A 16,817-nucleotide genomic window follows, 5' to 3' on the forward strand; every position below is an offset into this window, starting at 1 on the left:
TATTTGTAAAAACACGTTTTCTTCTCCTGTCTTACAGTTTGGAAACGTTCTTCGCTACAGCGACCCATCAGTGTTCTTCGTCTTTATGGTGGTATTTTGCTTTTCCACCATCATGGAGTGTTTCCTCATCAGCGTGTTCTTCTCCAGAGCAAATCTGGCTGCTGCATGCGGTGGAATCATCTACTTTGTTTTGTACCTGCCCCATGTCCTCCTCTTTGCATGGCAAGATTACTTGACATTTCCAATAAAGCTCGTTGTTGTAAGTAGAATGCATATTTATCTCAGTGTGTTGTTTTGCAGGCGATGCTGTATCTAACACATATGCCAAGTATATGCTAGAAATGAAAAATAATGTCTATGTTGGGCAGGCATGTCTGAAGTCCATACAGTCCAGCTCACCAATTCCCATCATCTGGTTCCATTTACTGGTTTTAGCCGTGTTAGAGGACTCGTCATGAATAAAAATCAGGTTGAAGCACAAAAGAGGGGCCACGAAAAGGGCAGGGCCTTGGAGATAACGAACCACCGAACCACCAAACCTGCCCTTCTTTTGAAAGACTAGAAGTAGGGTACTGTTAAGGGTAGCAGGGCCTGGGTCACATATGTTAATGACTCTAAAACATTATCGGTACAAACAAAAAGAACATTGCAGTAATAGACTCAAAATAATTTGCATATAAAATAATACAAACGGGTACACGGTCCTCACAGTGTAGTTAGTGATAACACAAACTCCCGAAATTCATTGCTCGTTCGTTCATCCATTTGTAAGTTGAACACATTTTTCTAAGGCGAACAATGCAGGGAGCAGAGTTGTGATATCTTGCTTCACTTCCAAAGATGGAAGAGACAGATCTAATTTAAAAAAAGAAACGTGTGTACGTATTTGATTTCCACAGACCGATTCGGCCACTTATATGTACCTATTCAAAATATTAAGAAGTAAGATCACAGGGAGGAATTAAAGTTATTGTGCATTGTGTTTTTTCCATTTTCCTATATTCAGACTCAAGTTCTGTAGTTTGGAATGGGAGATACCATGTGGTTTCAGTGTTACTCCACTGTAAAATCAAATGTTTGCCTCTTTTCTGACCTATGTTCTGTCTGACAATTACTCCAGGTAGTTCATGTGTGAATTTGCAATTTAAACAGGGGGAAAAAACAGGACTGAGAACAAAACTTGGAATCTAAAACCAGAAGCAAATAGTGCGTCTGCCTCACATTAGATTCAGCACAGTATTCATAACGAGCCGATCTATGTATGTAGTAGGAATAAATAAACAATAACACCACCAACCCATGCCAACAACACCCAAAACCACTCCCAATATTAACACCACCACTAATGCCACAATCAATAAAAACAACTTTGGTACCATCAATACCACTAACACCAACACCAATACCACCTCTATTAACTACACCATCACTACAATACCAATACCACAGAACTACACAGAACAACACACTAGAACCAACTGCTTACCTCTAATAATATACTACCACCACCACCACCTCCAAGATGACACCACCATGTTCAATGGTACTAATATGACACCAGTACATTGCCACACCAGCACAAATCTCACACCCCCACCGCTACCATCATCAATACAAAAACCACAAATTCCATTACAAATATCATGAAAACCACCTCAGCCAGTAATAATACCACCACCTCCAAAAGCAAATTACATTAACACACCACCCATACCACCAATATCATCGCCAATAGTATAAATACCACACTAACTCCACACCATTGCTAGTATCATTATCACAAATACCTTCTCCAAAGAAACCATCACCTGTAAAACCAACGCCACCAGCACTAAAACCCTCACCACCAAACCCCAACATTAATTTACCATCACTAAAATAACATTACCACTATTACTGCTAACGATAGCATACCAATGCAACCATACCACTATCAATTCCACATCACACTCATACCTCTCAACACCAATACCACACCATCAGCTATGGAAAACCACCCCTAATCCCACCATATTAATGCCTCCATCACTAATGCTACCTGCACCAATAACACCATCATCACCACCAACATTATCACCACCATCACCCATTCTACCTACAATGATGCCACCAATCCCATCACCACCGATAATAATCTCATCACCACAATTCCAGGAGTGAGTACAACGCCTATAGGTCTAGCTTTAATATGGTATTGCATGTAAATACATTTCTGCATGCCTGTGTTTGCATGTGGTGTTGTTTTAAAGCCACAGCAATTAACTTCCTCAGTCTTGTTAAATTTCAGTATAGTAGTGCTTTTACTCCATTAGGGTAAAATCTATTGTAATAGTGTGAGTGGGAAGATAAGAAGGCTCGCTCTAGTACATACAGCTGCCTTCTCCAGCGCAAAAGAGTTCCGCTTGATGAATCTTTTTGCAGCGCATCTTGAAGACACCAACCATAAGTAATATTCTTTTGCAAATGAATGCATAATCATAATGCAAAAGGATAAATTACTCGCAGGATGCTGCACATAACAACCGGCGTCTGAGGGACACTCTGGAAGGAAGCGTCACATCACTGACCTTCCTTCTTATACCAAAAAGAATGCATTATAGACACACAAGGAAGGCCACTGTGGCTGTCGATGCACATGGAAGCAGACAGAAGCTCTTTGGCTACACATCGGACAAATGCATTCATTTTCCCCTCTGGGTGCCCGTTTAGGCCTGCTTTACCACATTGGTCAGCAGTGTGTCTACCTAAACTACCAAAGGACTCAATGGCACCCAGAGCTAGGAATGCAGCAGTTTCATGCACACACACGATTTCTGAAAAATCTGATGTTTTCCTTGTGCTATCCCAGCTTTTCATCATTGTCCTTCAATCACCTAGTCCTCATTACACCCTTTTTTACGCTCATCACTTAAGGCCATATTTATAGTTGGAGTTGTGTCACTCTTGCACCACGCAATTTGCTGCAAGCGCACTCCAAAATGCGTTTTTTTAAGCCACGCAAGACCACCTTGAAATTGCCCCGGTGGCTTTAAAAATCTGTAGTAAAGCAGTGGAAATAGCTGCATTGCATTGTTCTGCCATGGACAGGCGTTGCTTGGTGGCCCCATACAGCTCCCATGGTTTTTGATGCATTCCCAGATTTACCAAAAGTGGTAGACCCAGGAATGACCCAAAAGATACACCTTCCCCGAGGAGGCATAAAGAGGAGAAATATTTGTATTTCTCCTTGTTACTTCCTCTTTCTATGTGTGCTGCATTCTCCTTCTACTTCATAGACAATACTGTGTTCTGTGTGGCTGTTTGTGTGTGTATGTGTGAATATGCATAAAAAGGTAAGTCCCACTGCTGCTGCCCATGATGTAGCAGTCTTGTCTGTGGCGGACAGATCAGCACTGCTTTTGGATTTGCTGTACATGTTCTTTTTGTGTGGGGATTTTTGCACTAATAATGTCTATGTGGTACTTGTTTTCTTCTGTTTTGTTGACGATTGACAACATGTTTCTGCTTTCTGAATGCCTATATGTACCTCCATGCCATGTTAAATCACCTCAGAGTTTCCTCAGCTTTACCTTATTACAGAGATGTGTTATGTCACTACTCTCTTTCCGTCTGGTGTTGTCCTTTTGCTCTTAAAATATACTTCTGAGCGAGCTTGATGACTTCCTGCACCAGTTGCTGTGGATTATTTGCTAATTTGCACATATTTATGCAGTCTAGCAATATAGCGGATGTGCTGTAAAGAAAGTAAACTCATGACGTGGTGTATTCACAGAGCCTCTTCTCCACTGTGGCCTTTGGATTTGGGTGCGAGAACTTTTCACGCTGGGAGCAGCAAGGAATTGGGCTGTCGTGGAGCAACATTCGCCTTAGTCCGGTGGATGGCGAGAGCTACAGCTTTGCAGTCTCGATGTTCATGATGATATTTGACGGAATCCTTTACTTGCTGCTGACGTGTTACATTGAAAATGTCTTTCCAGGTATGATGATTTTATTGCATACAATGTACTGAATATAATCTGTCTATACCATTCCTAGAAATCTCTGCCTTTCATTTTCTTAGAACATGAGAGTTCTGTCTTCAGCACAACCCTAAGAGAAGGTTTTAGCAGTTGACTTATGATGTCACGCTGCTAACACTGATCCTTTTGGCAAGTATACACTGAAGAATATGCTCACGGCTGAAAGTGAAAGAAAGATACTATAATGGGTGTAAATAGCCTCGGCACCTCGGCTCCCAATATGGGCTGAGTGCAAATAGCTTGACTCAATTTTTGGCCATTCACTTCCTCATTCATTTAGGGACATATTATCAAGCACGGCATAAAAATGATTGCAGCTTTAGCGGCAAAAAACTGCCGCTAAATAAAGCGGCGATAATGGGCTAGATAATATGCACTTGCGAATTCCAATAGAAGCCCATGTTGACACCAGAACATGGGCTTCTATTGGAATTTTCAAGGGTTTATTATCAAGCCAGTTATCGCCGCTTTAGCAGCAGTTTTCTGTCGCTAAAGCAGCAATAATTTTAACGCTGTTTCTTGATATATGCCCCCAAGCTGGTAGACACAGTGGGCAAAGGCTCTGATTTACAAACGCTACATATCGCAGTGTGGCAACCAAAGTTGCGTGAGAGAGAGACGGGAAGGAACAGTATATACTAAGATATGGCATTGTCCTGTTCTCTCCCTAGCAGTGGCTCAAAAGAATGCTTCCTAGTGTCACACACACCTTTGCACTGTATTGAAAGTGTGTGTGCATGATATCTAATATAGATTTGTCCTGAAAGCGTACCCTTCCAGTACAAACTACTATGCTTAGACTAACTTTGAAACAATTCCGACTTTGGAAGTGTGCTATACTTTGCAGTTAGAAGAAATAAAAGCATTTCTCTATTTTAACGCTTCGGGGCCCGAGTAATTGGTGGCTGACCAACGGTGGATCGGCCCGCTCTCGTGGCGGGCCTGCTCGAAATCTGTCCCTTGACCGGAACCACCCCATCCTCTTGAGTCCTCACTCACCGGCTCTGTGGGCAGTTTCGCCTTCCCCTGTCTCTTCACCTGCAGTGGTGCTTGCAGGGCTTTCTCTCCTCACAAGAGCCCTGCCTTCACAGTGCCAGTCTTCACCCGGTCCCCCATCTCGGGACCGGGACTCAGGATGTGGAGCCCTCAAGGCTCTGGGCTAACTTCCCTTCCGGGCAGCTTCCTCGGCAGAGGCGGCCGTGCGTTAATTTGCATCTGGGCGAGCCAGGAATTGAACGGGCTGTACACCAGGTTAGTCAAAGCGCTATTACTTTGAGTCCAGTTCATCTCCAGGCCACGCAGCCTATGCCCCTTTCGAAATGAAAAGTCTTCCCAGCCAGAACACTGTTGTGCTCCAAGATTGCCAAAGTACCTCATGAAGACGCGGCTGGGGGAATGGCGTCGCCGAGATGATGGTGTCGTCTTTGCTGTCTCATGGGGCCGCGGCCCAGTCCGCCGCACCAGGTGTCACCAGGCTCAAGTAGGCCCCACAGGTCCAAGGCCCCCATGCCGACCGGGAGCAGGGCGTAGGCACCGCCGGAGGGGGTGTGACGTGGTGTATGGGGCCTCGATCAGTCCAGTGCATCAGCGACGAATGACAGTGGGCCTTCGAGGCTCTTGAGAAGGGTCCAATCTGCAGTGCAGTGTCCGTGTGTGTTCGCTGGTCCAGGGCGGAGGGCAGGCCAGACGGTCTGTGCTGGGTGAGCAATTCAATCCTCACCCATCGTTATTAATTAAGGTTAGCCTGGCAAGAGGTAGTTTGGGAGTTTGGTTTGAAGAAAAAAAAAACGTTGCTGAGCGGCTGCATGAAACAAGGCAGCCTGTCAACAAAGCTAAACTTCCTTTCATGCTTCCTCTCATGTTGACCTCATCCTCTCCCATGAATAGTGTAGTAGATGCTTGCAAACATCTGATGTCATCAAAGCTGATTCTTCATCAGCACACCTCTGTTTTTGTGATGAGGATTACCTTTTGGTCCAATGCTCTGTGTCTCTTTTTTGGTCTCCCATACGGTCTCCACTCCAGGGTAGTCCAGCAGAGGTACTGCAGAGTCTTTGGACTAGGTCCTACCCAGAGGAAAGTGGGCATCCTACAGTTTCAGACTCTTGCATGACTTATGCTGCTCGAAGTCCACAGGATGTTCTATGAGCTGCGGGGCAGGTCTAGCATATATTTCCAAAGCTAGGCAGTTTTAAAGATGCTGAGTGCCAATGAGCCAAGTGCATCTCACAGTTTCAAAGGATCGACCAAGCTGGCTGATGAAGGCCAGTGCACATTTTTACCACTCATAGGGGCCTATAGTATAGACCAGTGTTTCCTAACCTTTTGAATCATGTGGACCTCCACTTAATCATTACTGGAATCCAGGGATCCCCTGAATAATTATTAGAATCCAGGAGTCCCCCTACTGAGTCCTTACTGGAAGCTGAGTACCCACACATAAGCAATTTTGATGATTTGTACCCCAAACCAATACGCTAATGATGAAATATTTAATTTATTTCACATTAAAAAATATTCAAAATTAACATTAAAATGTAATGGGAACGTTGCAGTTTTTCTAAATTCAATAAAGACAACCCATCATCCATTATATATTCTGTCCAATGCACTTTCACTGCCCCACATATTAATACAAGGGTATCAACTTCATTTTTAGCTTCCAATTTCAAATTCCTTCACATTTAATATTTTTCAATTTTCTATTTGGTTTTTGAATTTATTTAAACTTTGTCAATCTGTTAATATTTCATTTTTTAAACAATTTTGGACCCCAGAGCAAGTTTTGCAGCCCTCTAAGGGTCTCTGGACCACAGATTAACAACCACAGGTATAGACCCTTCACCCAACAGCAAAGAGAAACAAGAAGCAGGGGTTGATTTCTGTAGGTAGCACTCATGGTCTTCCTTGAGAACACATTCTTCAAGAAAACTGTTGTCGTCTGTCAGCTATATCTCTCACAACAATGTTTAGGAACCTTTGACAGGAAGTCACTCAAACTAATACACTTTTCCTATTGTTAGTTTACAGAAGTCCTAGAAAATAGAAAAATAGAAAAGCTCATTGGGAAAAGATCAATGTTAATACAATAAATTGAAAAATGTTAACAGTTAAAAATAAGTTCCTTTAAGAAACTTGCAAATCAGTTGAACATTTTTCAAAGTCTTTGAAAGATACAACAAGTTATGATGGGCACCTCGCAATGGGAGTTCAAAAGAGCACAAGCAGCAATACTAGAAGGCAGCGACGGCTTGCACAGGTAAGCGCAGTGAAGCAGGTGCGGCAGAGGGAGTTGAAAGACAACGGAATAGGCATTATTTATTTATTTAATAATACCTATTCCGTCGTCTGTTGACTTCACCACTCTACCACCCCAGCCCGCCCACCTCACCATGCTTACCTGTGCTGGCCGCAGCTGATAGAAGGCACAGATGAATTGTCAATATTTATCGAATGCTCCTAGCAAAATTAGCTAAATATTTACAAGTCTTAAGATTGCACCCTAGAGTCTCATGTTAAACTTGACTACTTAGTAAAGAATAAGGTTAGTCCGTGTTCGAATATGGCCCGAAATTAATATGCTTTAAGAACGGTGATGAAACTAGCCATCATATAGATTACCCCAGTATTGGAACTTTCATATATTCCCATGCTTTGTATAATTCCCCGTCAACGGAATGGGAGCCTCGGTAAATAAAACAAAATAACATAATCATAGAAACAAAAGAGAAAAAATAGGCCTAGGCCTCATCTCATTTTGTAGCATATCACCCTATTTGTGTAAAAGAGCCCAAACTTTTCGCAAGGACCAATCAGAACAGCCTCACCCCTAGGAACTTTCCTGAGAGAGCTCAGAGCCTCAGATTTTTCTACTGCACGTTGTGCTAGGGAGTCTCCACTGAGCTCTGCTCAGTTTTCTATTTTATTCAACCTATTTCTTCAACTTTTCATCTACAAATAAACTATGTCTGACAAGGAAAAGAAGGCTTTATTCAGGTCCTGTGCGTCTTGTGGGAAAAAGAGGCTTTTTGTAGAAGATAAGCATGAGAGCTGTATTTATTGCTTATACCCGGACCACAAGGCCACAGACTGCACAATTTGTAGAACCTTCTCTACAAAGACATTGCGAGACAGGGAGGGCCGGCTATTGACCTGGCTGTAGAAGATGAAGACTCTGAAGGAGGTGCTCTCATCGGATGAGGAAGATTCTACATCTATGTCTTCCTCTAGGAGATCCAAGAAGAGGGGTAGGTCTTCTCCCTCTACTTCAGCCGAGCCCCCTATCATGGCCCCTCATAAGATCTCTGACAGGTCTGAGAGGGCTAGTCCCATTAAATCTCCTCACGGAAGTGAAAAGGAGAGGCTACTGTATTGGAGATGGCCACAAAGGACAAAAAGGAGGTTTTTATCACTTCTCCTCCGTTCAAAAAGGAAAAAACTGTCCAAAAGCACTCTGCAGTCAATCCAGGGACCATGCCTGAGAGAAAACGGTGTCCGTCGACGACGAAAACAACTGGTACGTCGATGACTATTACTTCTCTTAAAGCTTCAACTATTTCATTGACTCCATCGACGGGACCGTCCACGATGGTGGGGTCGACGTCGACGACTCCGTCGGCGTTTAAGGTATCTGGTTGTTCATCGACAATGACTACTTCCTCGTCGTCGATGATGGTGTCAGGGAAGGTGCTGTCAACGGCCTTGTCGACGGCGAAGACTACGTAGTCGACGACGACGACTTCGACGACGACACTGATGATGATGACGACGAGCTCGACTACGAAACCGTCGACGATAATGCCGTCAGTGACAATAAAGACTCCGTCGACGAGGTCCAGTGTGCCGTCGACGATTCCATCGACGATTTCGTCGATGACGGTGGCACCTTCGACAACGACGACGTCGACGAGGCCATCAACGGGTCAAAAAATGCAGTTTCCAATACAGAAGCTGAAAATTACACCAGAAATTACGTCTCCTAGACAGATTAGGCCTCTTCCACCATCAATGCTTCTGGATGACGAGTCGGTTGAGGAGGGGGAAGATGGAGGCCATTATGGGGTGCCTACAGTCCCTCAGATTGATTTGAATGTAAAATTGCAAGAGACTGACACAGAAGAATACTATGAGCATGCATATGAACAACAGGTGCATCACTATGTTCCTCAGGAGCGACGTCCTCCAGGTTTGGGACAGGACATGGTGGCCATGCCGGCCTCTCTAGTCTCTGATCTACAAATGATGCTGCAGGACTACAGAATCAGGTTTCCATCACAACCTACAGTACTGCCTGAACGACCTCCAACTCCGGTGCTGCCACAGGCGCAGCCAGTTGTCATACTACCTCCTACACAGGTGGTACCTCGGACACCACCAGTGGTCATACCAGCGGTGCTATAACGGACAACGGACCCTGAGCCAACCAATACCGTTCTGCAGGATACATCTTCCGATGATGAAGTACAAGCAGATCCTTTGACTGATCCATTGCAGGACCCAGACTTGGATCCCGGTGACAGTGGATTGCAAGATCCTGACGCCACTGGACGGGACACGTGTCGCCGCCAGCAGATATTGGGGGGTTCCATAACCTCATGGAAAAAGCATCGAAGAGGTACGACTGCCAATTACAACGGAGCAGTCTGACTGTTTCCTGTATGATTTCAAAGAGCAATACAGAAAACCTGTTTCGGAAAACAGCAGACACTTGGCGCCCCATATTAGACCTACGAGAGCTCAACACTTATCTCATCAAACTGTCTTTCAGGATGGTAACTCTCCAAGATATTTTTGGTCTACTGAACCCAGGTGACTATTTGGCGTCTCTGGATTTGGAAGAGGCGTACTTCCACGTATCGATACACCCAGCTCACAGACAATATTTACGCTTCACAGTAGGCAAGAGCCATTTCCAATTCAAGGTGCTTCCGTTTGGCCTTCGGTCTGCACCACAGATATTCACAAAGGTGTTAGTACCAGTGGCGGCTTTTCTCAGAAAACAATCCCTGAAAGTTTTCCCCTACTTGGACGACTGGCTAGTCAAAGCTCCATCTTTCAAGGAAACTTCCCAAGCCGTTTCAACTTGCATCCAATTGTTCAGTCACCTGGGCCTTCAGCTCAACAAGAACAAGTCAGTTCTGCAACCTTCCAGGTCCACAAGATTCCTTGGGGCCATTTTGGACACGAAGCGATGCACAGCTCGTCTGTCAGACGAACGTCAGCAGAAATTGATCGTCTCGGCGCGCCAGGTGCTGAAAAAGAAATGCCTTTCACTACGACTCTACAAGTCCCTGCTCGGGTCGATGTCATCTTGCATACCATTAATACCGCATTGCAGGCTACAAATGCGTCCTCTGCAGGAGGAGCTAGACAAACAATGGTGCCAAGCAGAGGGCTCTTTCAACGACAAGGTGTTGGTAACGCCAGAAATGAGAAATGCTTGTGAATGGTGGCTGGTGAAAGACAACATCGAAGAAGGGCTGACATTCAGGATTCTACCATCTCCTATGATCATGACCAAGGATGCCTCCTTGGAAGGCTGGGGAGCAGTGCTCCAAGAGCTTCAAGTCAGCGGGCGGATCACTGACATAATATCGAGGGACAGAATATCGACCATCAATAATATCGTTGAAAAAATATTGACAGACAAAATATCGAGTTTCTATCTACAAACAGGTAAGTACAAAAATATTGAGTTAAAAATATCGTTTACTAAAATATAGTTTTTAAAAATATCGACTTTAATAAAAACAATGTTAAATTAAAGTAATATTAAAAATTATTTACTAAAATATACTTAAAAATACTTAAATTACCTTAGAATAATTAAATAATTAATGAAAGTAAACAAATTTTTTTTAATTCATATTTGTTAAAACATATATATATAGTAACAAAATATAATTAAATAATGGCCAATATTATTAACGTACAATAACAAAAGTGTAAAAATTACTATTCCCACTCCAAAGAGTGCAAGCTTAGGGAAAGCGTTGGATAGCGTAGGGGTTAAAATTACTATTCCCACTCCAGTGGGTGCAACAGTAGGGAAAGCGTTGGATAGCATAGGGGTTAAAATTAATATTCCCACTCCAGAGGGTGCAACATGAGGGAAAGCGTTGGATAGCGTAAGGGTAAAAATTACTATTCCCACTCCAAAGAGTGCAACAGTAGGGAAAGCGTTGGATAGCGCAAGGGTAAAAATTACTATTCCCACTCCAAAGAGTGCAACAGTAGGGGACCCTTCTGCCAATTGTGACGACCTCTTTGCGGACATTGGCGCTCTGTGGGAAGCCTGCGCACCCCTGCACTTGAGGATTTTGCTAGCGCCTCGCCGGACCCGCTTCGCGGGTCCCGCAGCGCCTTACTGACTGTGGGAGCTGCTTGCTGTTTGTAGAAGCTTGTGGGGAGCGCGGGGCAGGCAAGTGTGTCAGCGGGGCTGCGAGCATTGAGGCAGGGACTCCAGCGTCCAGGAGTCCCTGCGCGCCCAACCGGTCACACCTGGGCTGCTCTCCCCGCTGGCCACGCCCCCGCCAACGGAGTGAAAAGCGGATCAAGCACTCGACCCACTGGGACCCTTCTGCCAATTGTGACGACCTCTTTGCGGACCTTGGCGCTCTGTGGGAAGCCTGCGCACCCCTGCACGTGAGGATTTTGCTAGCGCCTCGCCGGACCCGCTTTGCGGGTCCCGCAGCGCCTTACTGACTGTGGGAGCTGCTGGCTGTTTGTAGAAGCTTGTGGGGAGCGCGGGGCAGGCGAGTGTGTCAGCAGGGCTGCGAGCATTGAGGCAGGGACTCCAGCGTCCAGGAGTCCCTGCGCGCCCAACCGGTCACACCTGGGCTGCTCTCCCCACTGGCCACGCCCCCCGCCAACGGAGTCAAAAGCGGATCAAGCACTCGACCCACTGGGACCCTTCTGCCAATTGTGATGACCTCTTTGCGGACGTTGGCGCTCTGTGGGATGCCTGCGCACCCCTGCACGTGAGGATTTTGCTAGCGCCTCGCCCGACCCGCTTCGCGGGTCCCGCACCGCCTTACTGACTGTGGGAGCTGCTGGCTGTTTGTAGAAGCTTGTGGGGAGCGCGGGGCAGGCGAGTGTGTCAGCGGGGCTGCGAGCATTGAGGCAGGGACTCCAGCGTCCAGGAGTCCCTGCGCGCCCAACCGGTCACACCTGGGCTGCTCTCCCCGCTGGCCACGCCCCCGCCTATCTGCCCTCCAAGCGGGTGTGGCAGTGTACAAAGGTGAACAGAGCTTCCGCTTCGCGGGAGCGACCGGGAGATGCCCGGGACAAGGGCGGGACCGTCTAAGGCCGTCATAGGCCGGAGTAGGCTGGGCTGGGCCTACCCTCTTGTGTTGGTCATTTGAACCCTGGTCCCATCTGCTGTTACAGCCCCCCGCTGAATACAATCTACCATCTATCGTTATGCCGTCCCCGGCAAGGGAGAGTACCCCCTTGAAGCAGGGAGGAGTTAAAAACAGGACCTTAGAGAACTATTTCTCCCGGGCTGTGGGGGAGGTGGACAAGGAGAGTAACTTATCCCGGCTAAGGGCAGAGCGGAGACGCTCAATAGATAACCTAAAAAACAGACCCCTTGGAGAACACCCCACCACGCCTAGGGAGGAGTTGACCCCAATAGATGATGTCCCACTCCTGTTGAGGGATTGCACAAACAGCCCACCAGTTCCTATGAGTATAGCCCCAGCCATCAGCCCAAGCCCTACTAGGGCGACCATTGATCTAGTCTCCCAACCCCCTCCAGCCCCGAAAGCTAGGAAAGCCAAACCTAAGCCAGCCACCACGCAAGGAGTATATGGGCCCCCTCCTAATAAACGTAGGAGTAAATTGAAGGGAGCCCAGGGGAAGAGCAAACCCAAAATCCCTCACTCCGATTTCGGGAGGTCTTCAAAACCCCCCACATTGGTAGCGAAATCACCGGATGAATTACACCCTAAACCTACTGACCAAGATGCCTTGGCTCCCGCGCTGATAAAAGATACAGGAACTAATATTGCTAATGTCCCCCTTTCTGTTGTCCCGCTTGGAAACCTGGAATTCCTGCTAAGGTCTCTATTACTACCAATCAGTGAGAGTATAAAAAAGGTCGAGATTAGACTTACCATTCTGGAGGCTACATTAAGTAGCATGAAAATCCCGGCTGGTCACCAGGGAAGGCATTCAGAGCCCATTCCCACCCCATTGGCCCCTCATCAGCCCTTAAATAGTGTAGCAAATCCAGCCCCTCCACAGGCCGCGAATGCGGCGGTCCCGCATCAACCCTTGAGGACCAAGCCTGCACGAACTAAGTCCCTCAACTCTAATACGCCCATTCCTCCTGCTGACCCTGTTCCTCCGGCACAGCCGGTAGATAGCACCACATTGACTCCTCTAATGAAGCTTCCCCCTAGACCACGTAGGACTAATCTACCCCCTGAGACAAATGATTTCACTGTAGTCATGGCGGGCGTCCCCCCACTTGAAGTAGGTGAAACTGAGGATTTTTGTTCCCTAAAAAGTAGGGTAATCAAGTGGCTAAACATAAACAGACCCCTCCCGGTACACCTTAATAATGAAATCATAATGGTAAGAAGGGTGCCATGGGTGGGGAGAACATACAAATCTATAATAGGGGACTGCATATTGGTGAGCTTTAGGGACGCAGGAACTGTGTCTTACATATGCCAAGGAAAGAACAGATCTAGGGAATCCACCATTCTAACCCTTCGTGTGTCTTTCTTTTTTCCCCTTATCCCTGCTCCATTGCAACCGCCCCAAAATCATGATAACTGGGAGAGGGTTGGCCGGAGGGGGAGACACCATGAATTTAACCCCAGGCCATTATTTGGCCGACCAGAACCACCCTTTCACACCTTCAATCGGTTTAACTGTCTTGGTCTCGAGGGGGTGGATTGACAAACGGATAATGCCCCCCTGGGTGACAGGGAAAAGGGTGCTTTGGCAGAGGAGTTGGAGGAGCAAAGCCTTCAGGCTCAGCAAAACCCACCGAGTGGCGCTGGGAAATCTGTGTATGCTGAACCTAGGGTCACAGACATAGAATGTATAGGAGTGGGACATGGCTGGACACGCAAGGGTTAGAGCAGGAGATACAAACGAGGCCTCAGGGGGTTTAGAGCAGAGGGGGGAGGCATTGAGATTGATCTCCTGGAATACAGCAGGCTTGGCAGGCAAATTTAATAACAAAGAATGGGTTGACTACATCAGAAAATTCCACGTAATCTGTGTGCAGGAGACATGGGCCCAGGTGAATAATTACCACTTACAGGGGTACAAGTGTTTCTTTGTTCCCGCACGGAAAACCAGATCAGGGAGAGCAATGGGTGGATTGTCCATTTACGCAGATTTAGACCTCCCAGGTAGCTGGTCCTCCCCAGATTGGAACTCATATGGGATTTAGGCAGTCCGGTTCCTCGGGAAGGGGTTAAGATTTACTGTTTTCAACATCTATAACAACGAGATAGCGGACAATCATACCCCACTAGTTGCTGAACTGGATTACAGGCTGGGTCAAGAAACTACATTCCAAAAAAAGGGGCAGTCTTACGCGCTGCTATTAATGGGAGACTTTAACTGCCATCTTTGTCCGGCACTGGGCCAGGCCAACACAGACTGGTCACAATGCCCTAGGGAGAAGGGGCCGCATTTTCCTTATACGCCCACTGGGTCGGCTCTCAGTATGCTTCGGCTCAAGTATGACTTGGAGCATACCATTAACATGATAGGCACACAGATGGATGGCACACTCCCACCAACATTCAAGGGCAGGGGTTGCTCATCTATCATAGACTACATCCTGGCCTCGAGATCCTTGCTAAATAAAATAATTAGCGTAGGGATAGAATGGAGCAGTTTCAGCGACCATAACCCTCTTGTTTTGGAGCTGATGTATAGGGCGGGCGCTAGAACCAGAGTCCACCGCACAATCACGGAGAGGGTAACAGACCAAGGCAGGAGACTAAAATGGTCCAAAATAGACGGGGAAAAGTTTTATAAAGCCCTGGTGGACATGGGCAAATCGGCCATTAATGATTGTTTAGACTTAGAAGTCCATGGATCAAGGTTACTGGAAGCATTTGACCAGATCGCTAACCTGATCGATGGCCTACTTAAAACTAGTGCGCCCACACGAAACCAGGCTAATCCCCGGTGGTTTGACAAAGACTGTTCTAAAGCACTGAGGGAGTTGAAATGCTGCCTTAAATTAAAACCAAGGGACCCTCAAAAAATTAAGGTGTGCAGAGATAAATACAAAAAAGAGACCAAGAGGAGGAAACTTGCTTTGCAGGCAGAAGCATGGGCAGATCTAAGAGAGCCAGGGGAAAGAAAGGATTTAGCGGGTTTCTGGAGAATCATTAATAAACCGACCTTCCAAGAAAATGATTCCCCGGAGATAGGGGCTAACATCCTCCCCAAGCAGTGGGTCACCCATTATAGGGGTCTATATAACCATGAGCCTGGTACCCCTGTAGAATTACCGGTAACCCCAAGCCAGGCTTCACCGGTAGTATTTACTCTTAAGGAGATTACTGCTGGGATGGAGGGTCTGACTAAAAATAAAGCCCCGGGCCCGGATGGAATTCCCCCTGACCTGTTTCTGAGCAACATAGAACTATGGGCCCCTTTAATGACCGGGGTTATAAATACTGCAACCACCTGCGGCCTGCCACCGTCTTGGTCTAAAGTGATCATTGTGCCGATTTTCAAGAAGGGCAATTGGGACGATCCCAAGTGCTATCGGCCTATCTCCCTGATTGACGTATCGGCCAAACTTTTGGGCAGGGCAATCCTCAACAGACCGTCCGAGTGGACCAAAGAAAATAACACCTTCTCGGACACTCAATACGGTTTCAGGACAGGGAGGTCCACTAGTGACCAATGCCTGAACCTGTATATGCTGACTGCCAAATATACTCTGGCCAGCGATGAACCGATTTATATGGGTTTCATGGATTTGGCAGCAGCATTCGACCACGTCAATAGAGAGAAACTGTGGGAGATGATGTCAAGTATGGGGATCGAGAGTGGTTTAATTACCATATTAAGGGAATTGCACAGTGATACCACGGCCAAGGTCCGATTTAATAGGGAGGGGGGATTGTCCGACTCTTTTCCCTGCAGGAGCGGAGTCCGACAAGGTTGCATTCTCGCCCCTTTTTTGTTTTCCCTTTATATCAACAATTTGGAGCAGTTTCTGTTAGGTTTAAAGGCAGATTCCCCAAGGGTGGGGTCGCGTCATATTCCTGTTCTGCTTTACGCAGATGATGCGGTCTTGATTGCACGTACACCCCGGAACTTACAAATCCTGATTGACGGTTTTGTTAGGTTCATGGGTGCCTTAGATCTTTCTGTTAACCTGGGTAAATCGTATGTGCTCCTGGCTGGTAAAAAAACTTCCTCTAAATGTACTTATACAATAGGCAGCCATATTTTAGAAGAGGTTAAAACGTTTTCTTATCTGGGAGTAAATTTTGACGGCGCCTTGCAGTTTAATTCCCTGGTGGCGGAACGTTGTAGCAAAATGATTGCCTCCAACGGGGCAATAGCTAGCTATGGCAGGAGGCTAGGCAGATGGAGCCCGGAACAGGTGATGAATTTGTACAGCTCCGTATCATGCTCCAAAGTAATTTATGGGGCAGAAGTATGGGGCTTTGTGAACACCACTAGAATCCAACAGGAAGAAAATAAATATTTGAAATCTATCCTGAGGGCACCACCTAGTACCGCTGGAATTGTAGCACACAGGGAGTTAGGGAGGCCATACTTGGATGACCTGGTAAAACTTAG

The 16,817-nt window shown here is 46.4% G+C and overlaps 1 protein-coding gene across 2 annotated transcripts in view; it reads left to right on the plus strand.

Annotated features, from left to right (window-relative positions):
• The window catches only part of LOC147727632 (phospholipid-transporting ATPase ABCA1-like), a 2,839,360-nt gene that overhangs the window by 1,340,662 nt on the left and 1,481,881 nt on the right, over positions 1-16,817 (plus strand). For both annotated transcript variants that reach the window (XM_086961649.1, XM_086961650.1), the window contains exons 16-17: positions 38-259; positions 3,773-3,977. In XM_086961649.1, the coding sequence (XP_086817775.1) occupies positions 38-259; positions 3,773-3,977 (427 nt within the window). The remainder of the gene's footprint in view (positions 1-37; positions 260-3,772; positions 3,978-16,817) is intronic.

This window comes from Lissotriton vulgaris, chromosome 3_1 (genome assembly GCF_964263255.1).
Source record: "Lissotriton vulgaris chromosome 3_1, aLisVul1.2, whole genome shotgun sequence".
NCBI classification, from domain to species: domain Eukaryota; kingdom Metazoa; phylum Chordata; class Amphibia; order Caudata; family Salamandridae; genus Lissotriton; species Lissotriton vulgaris.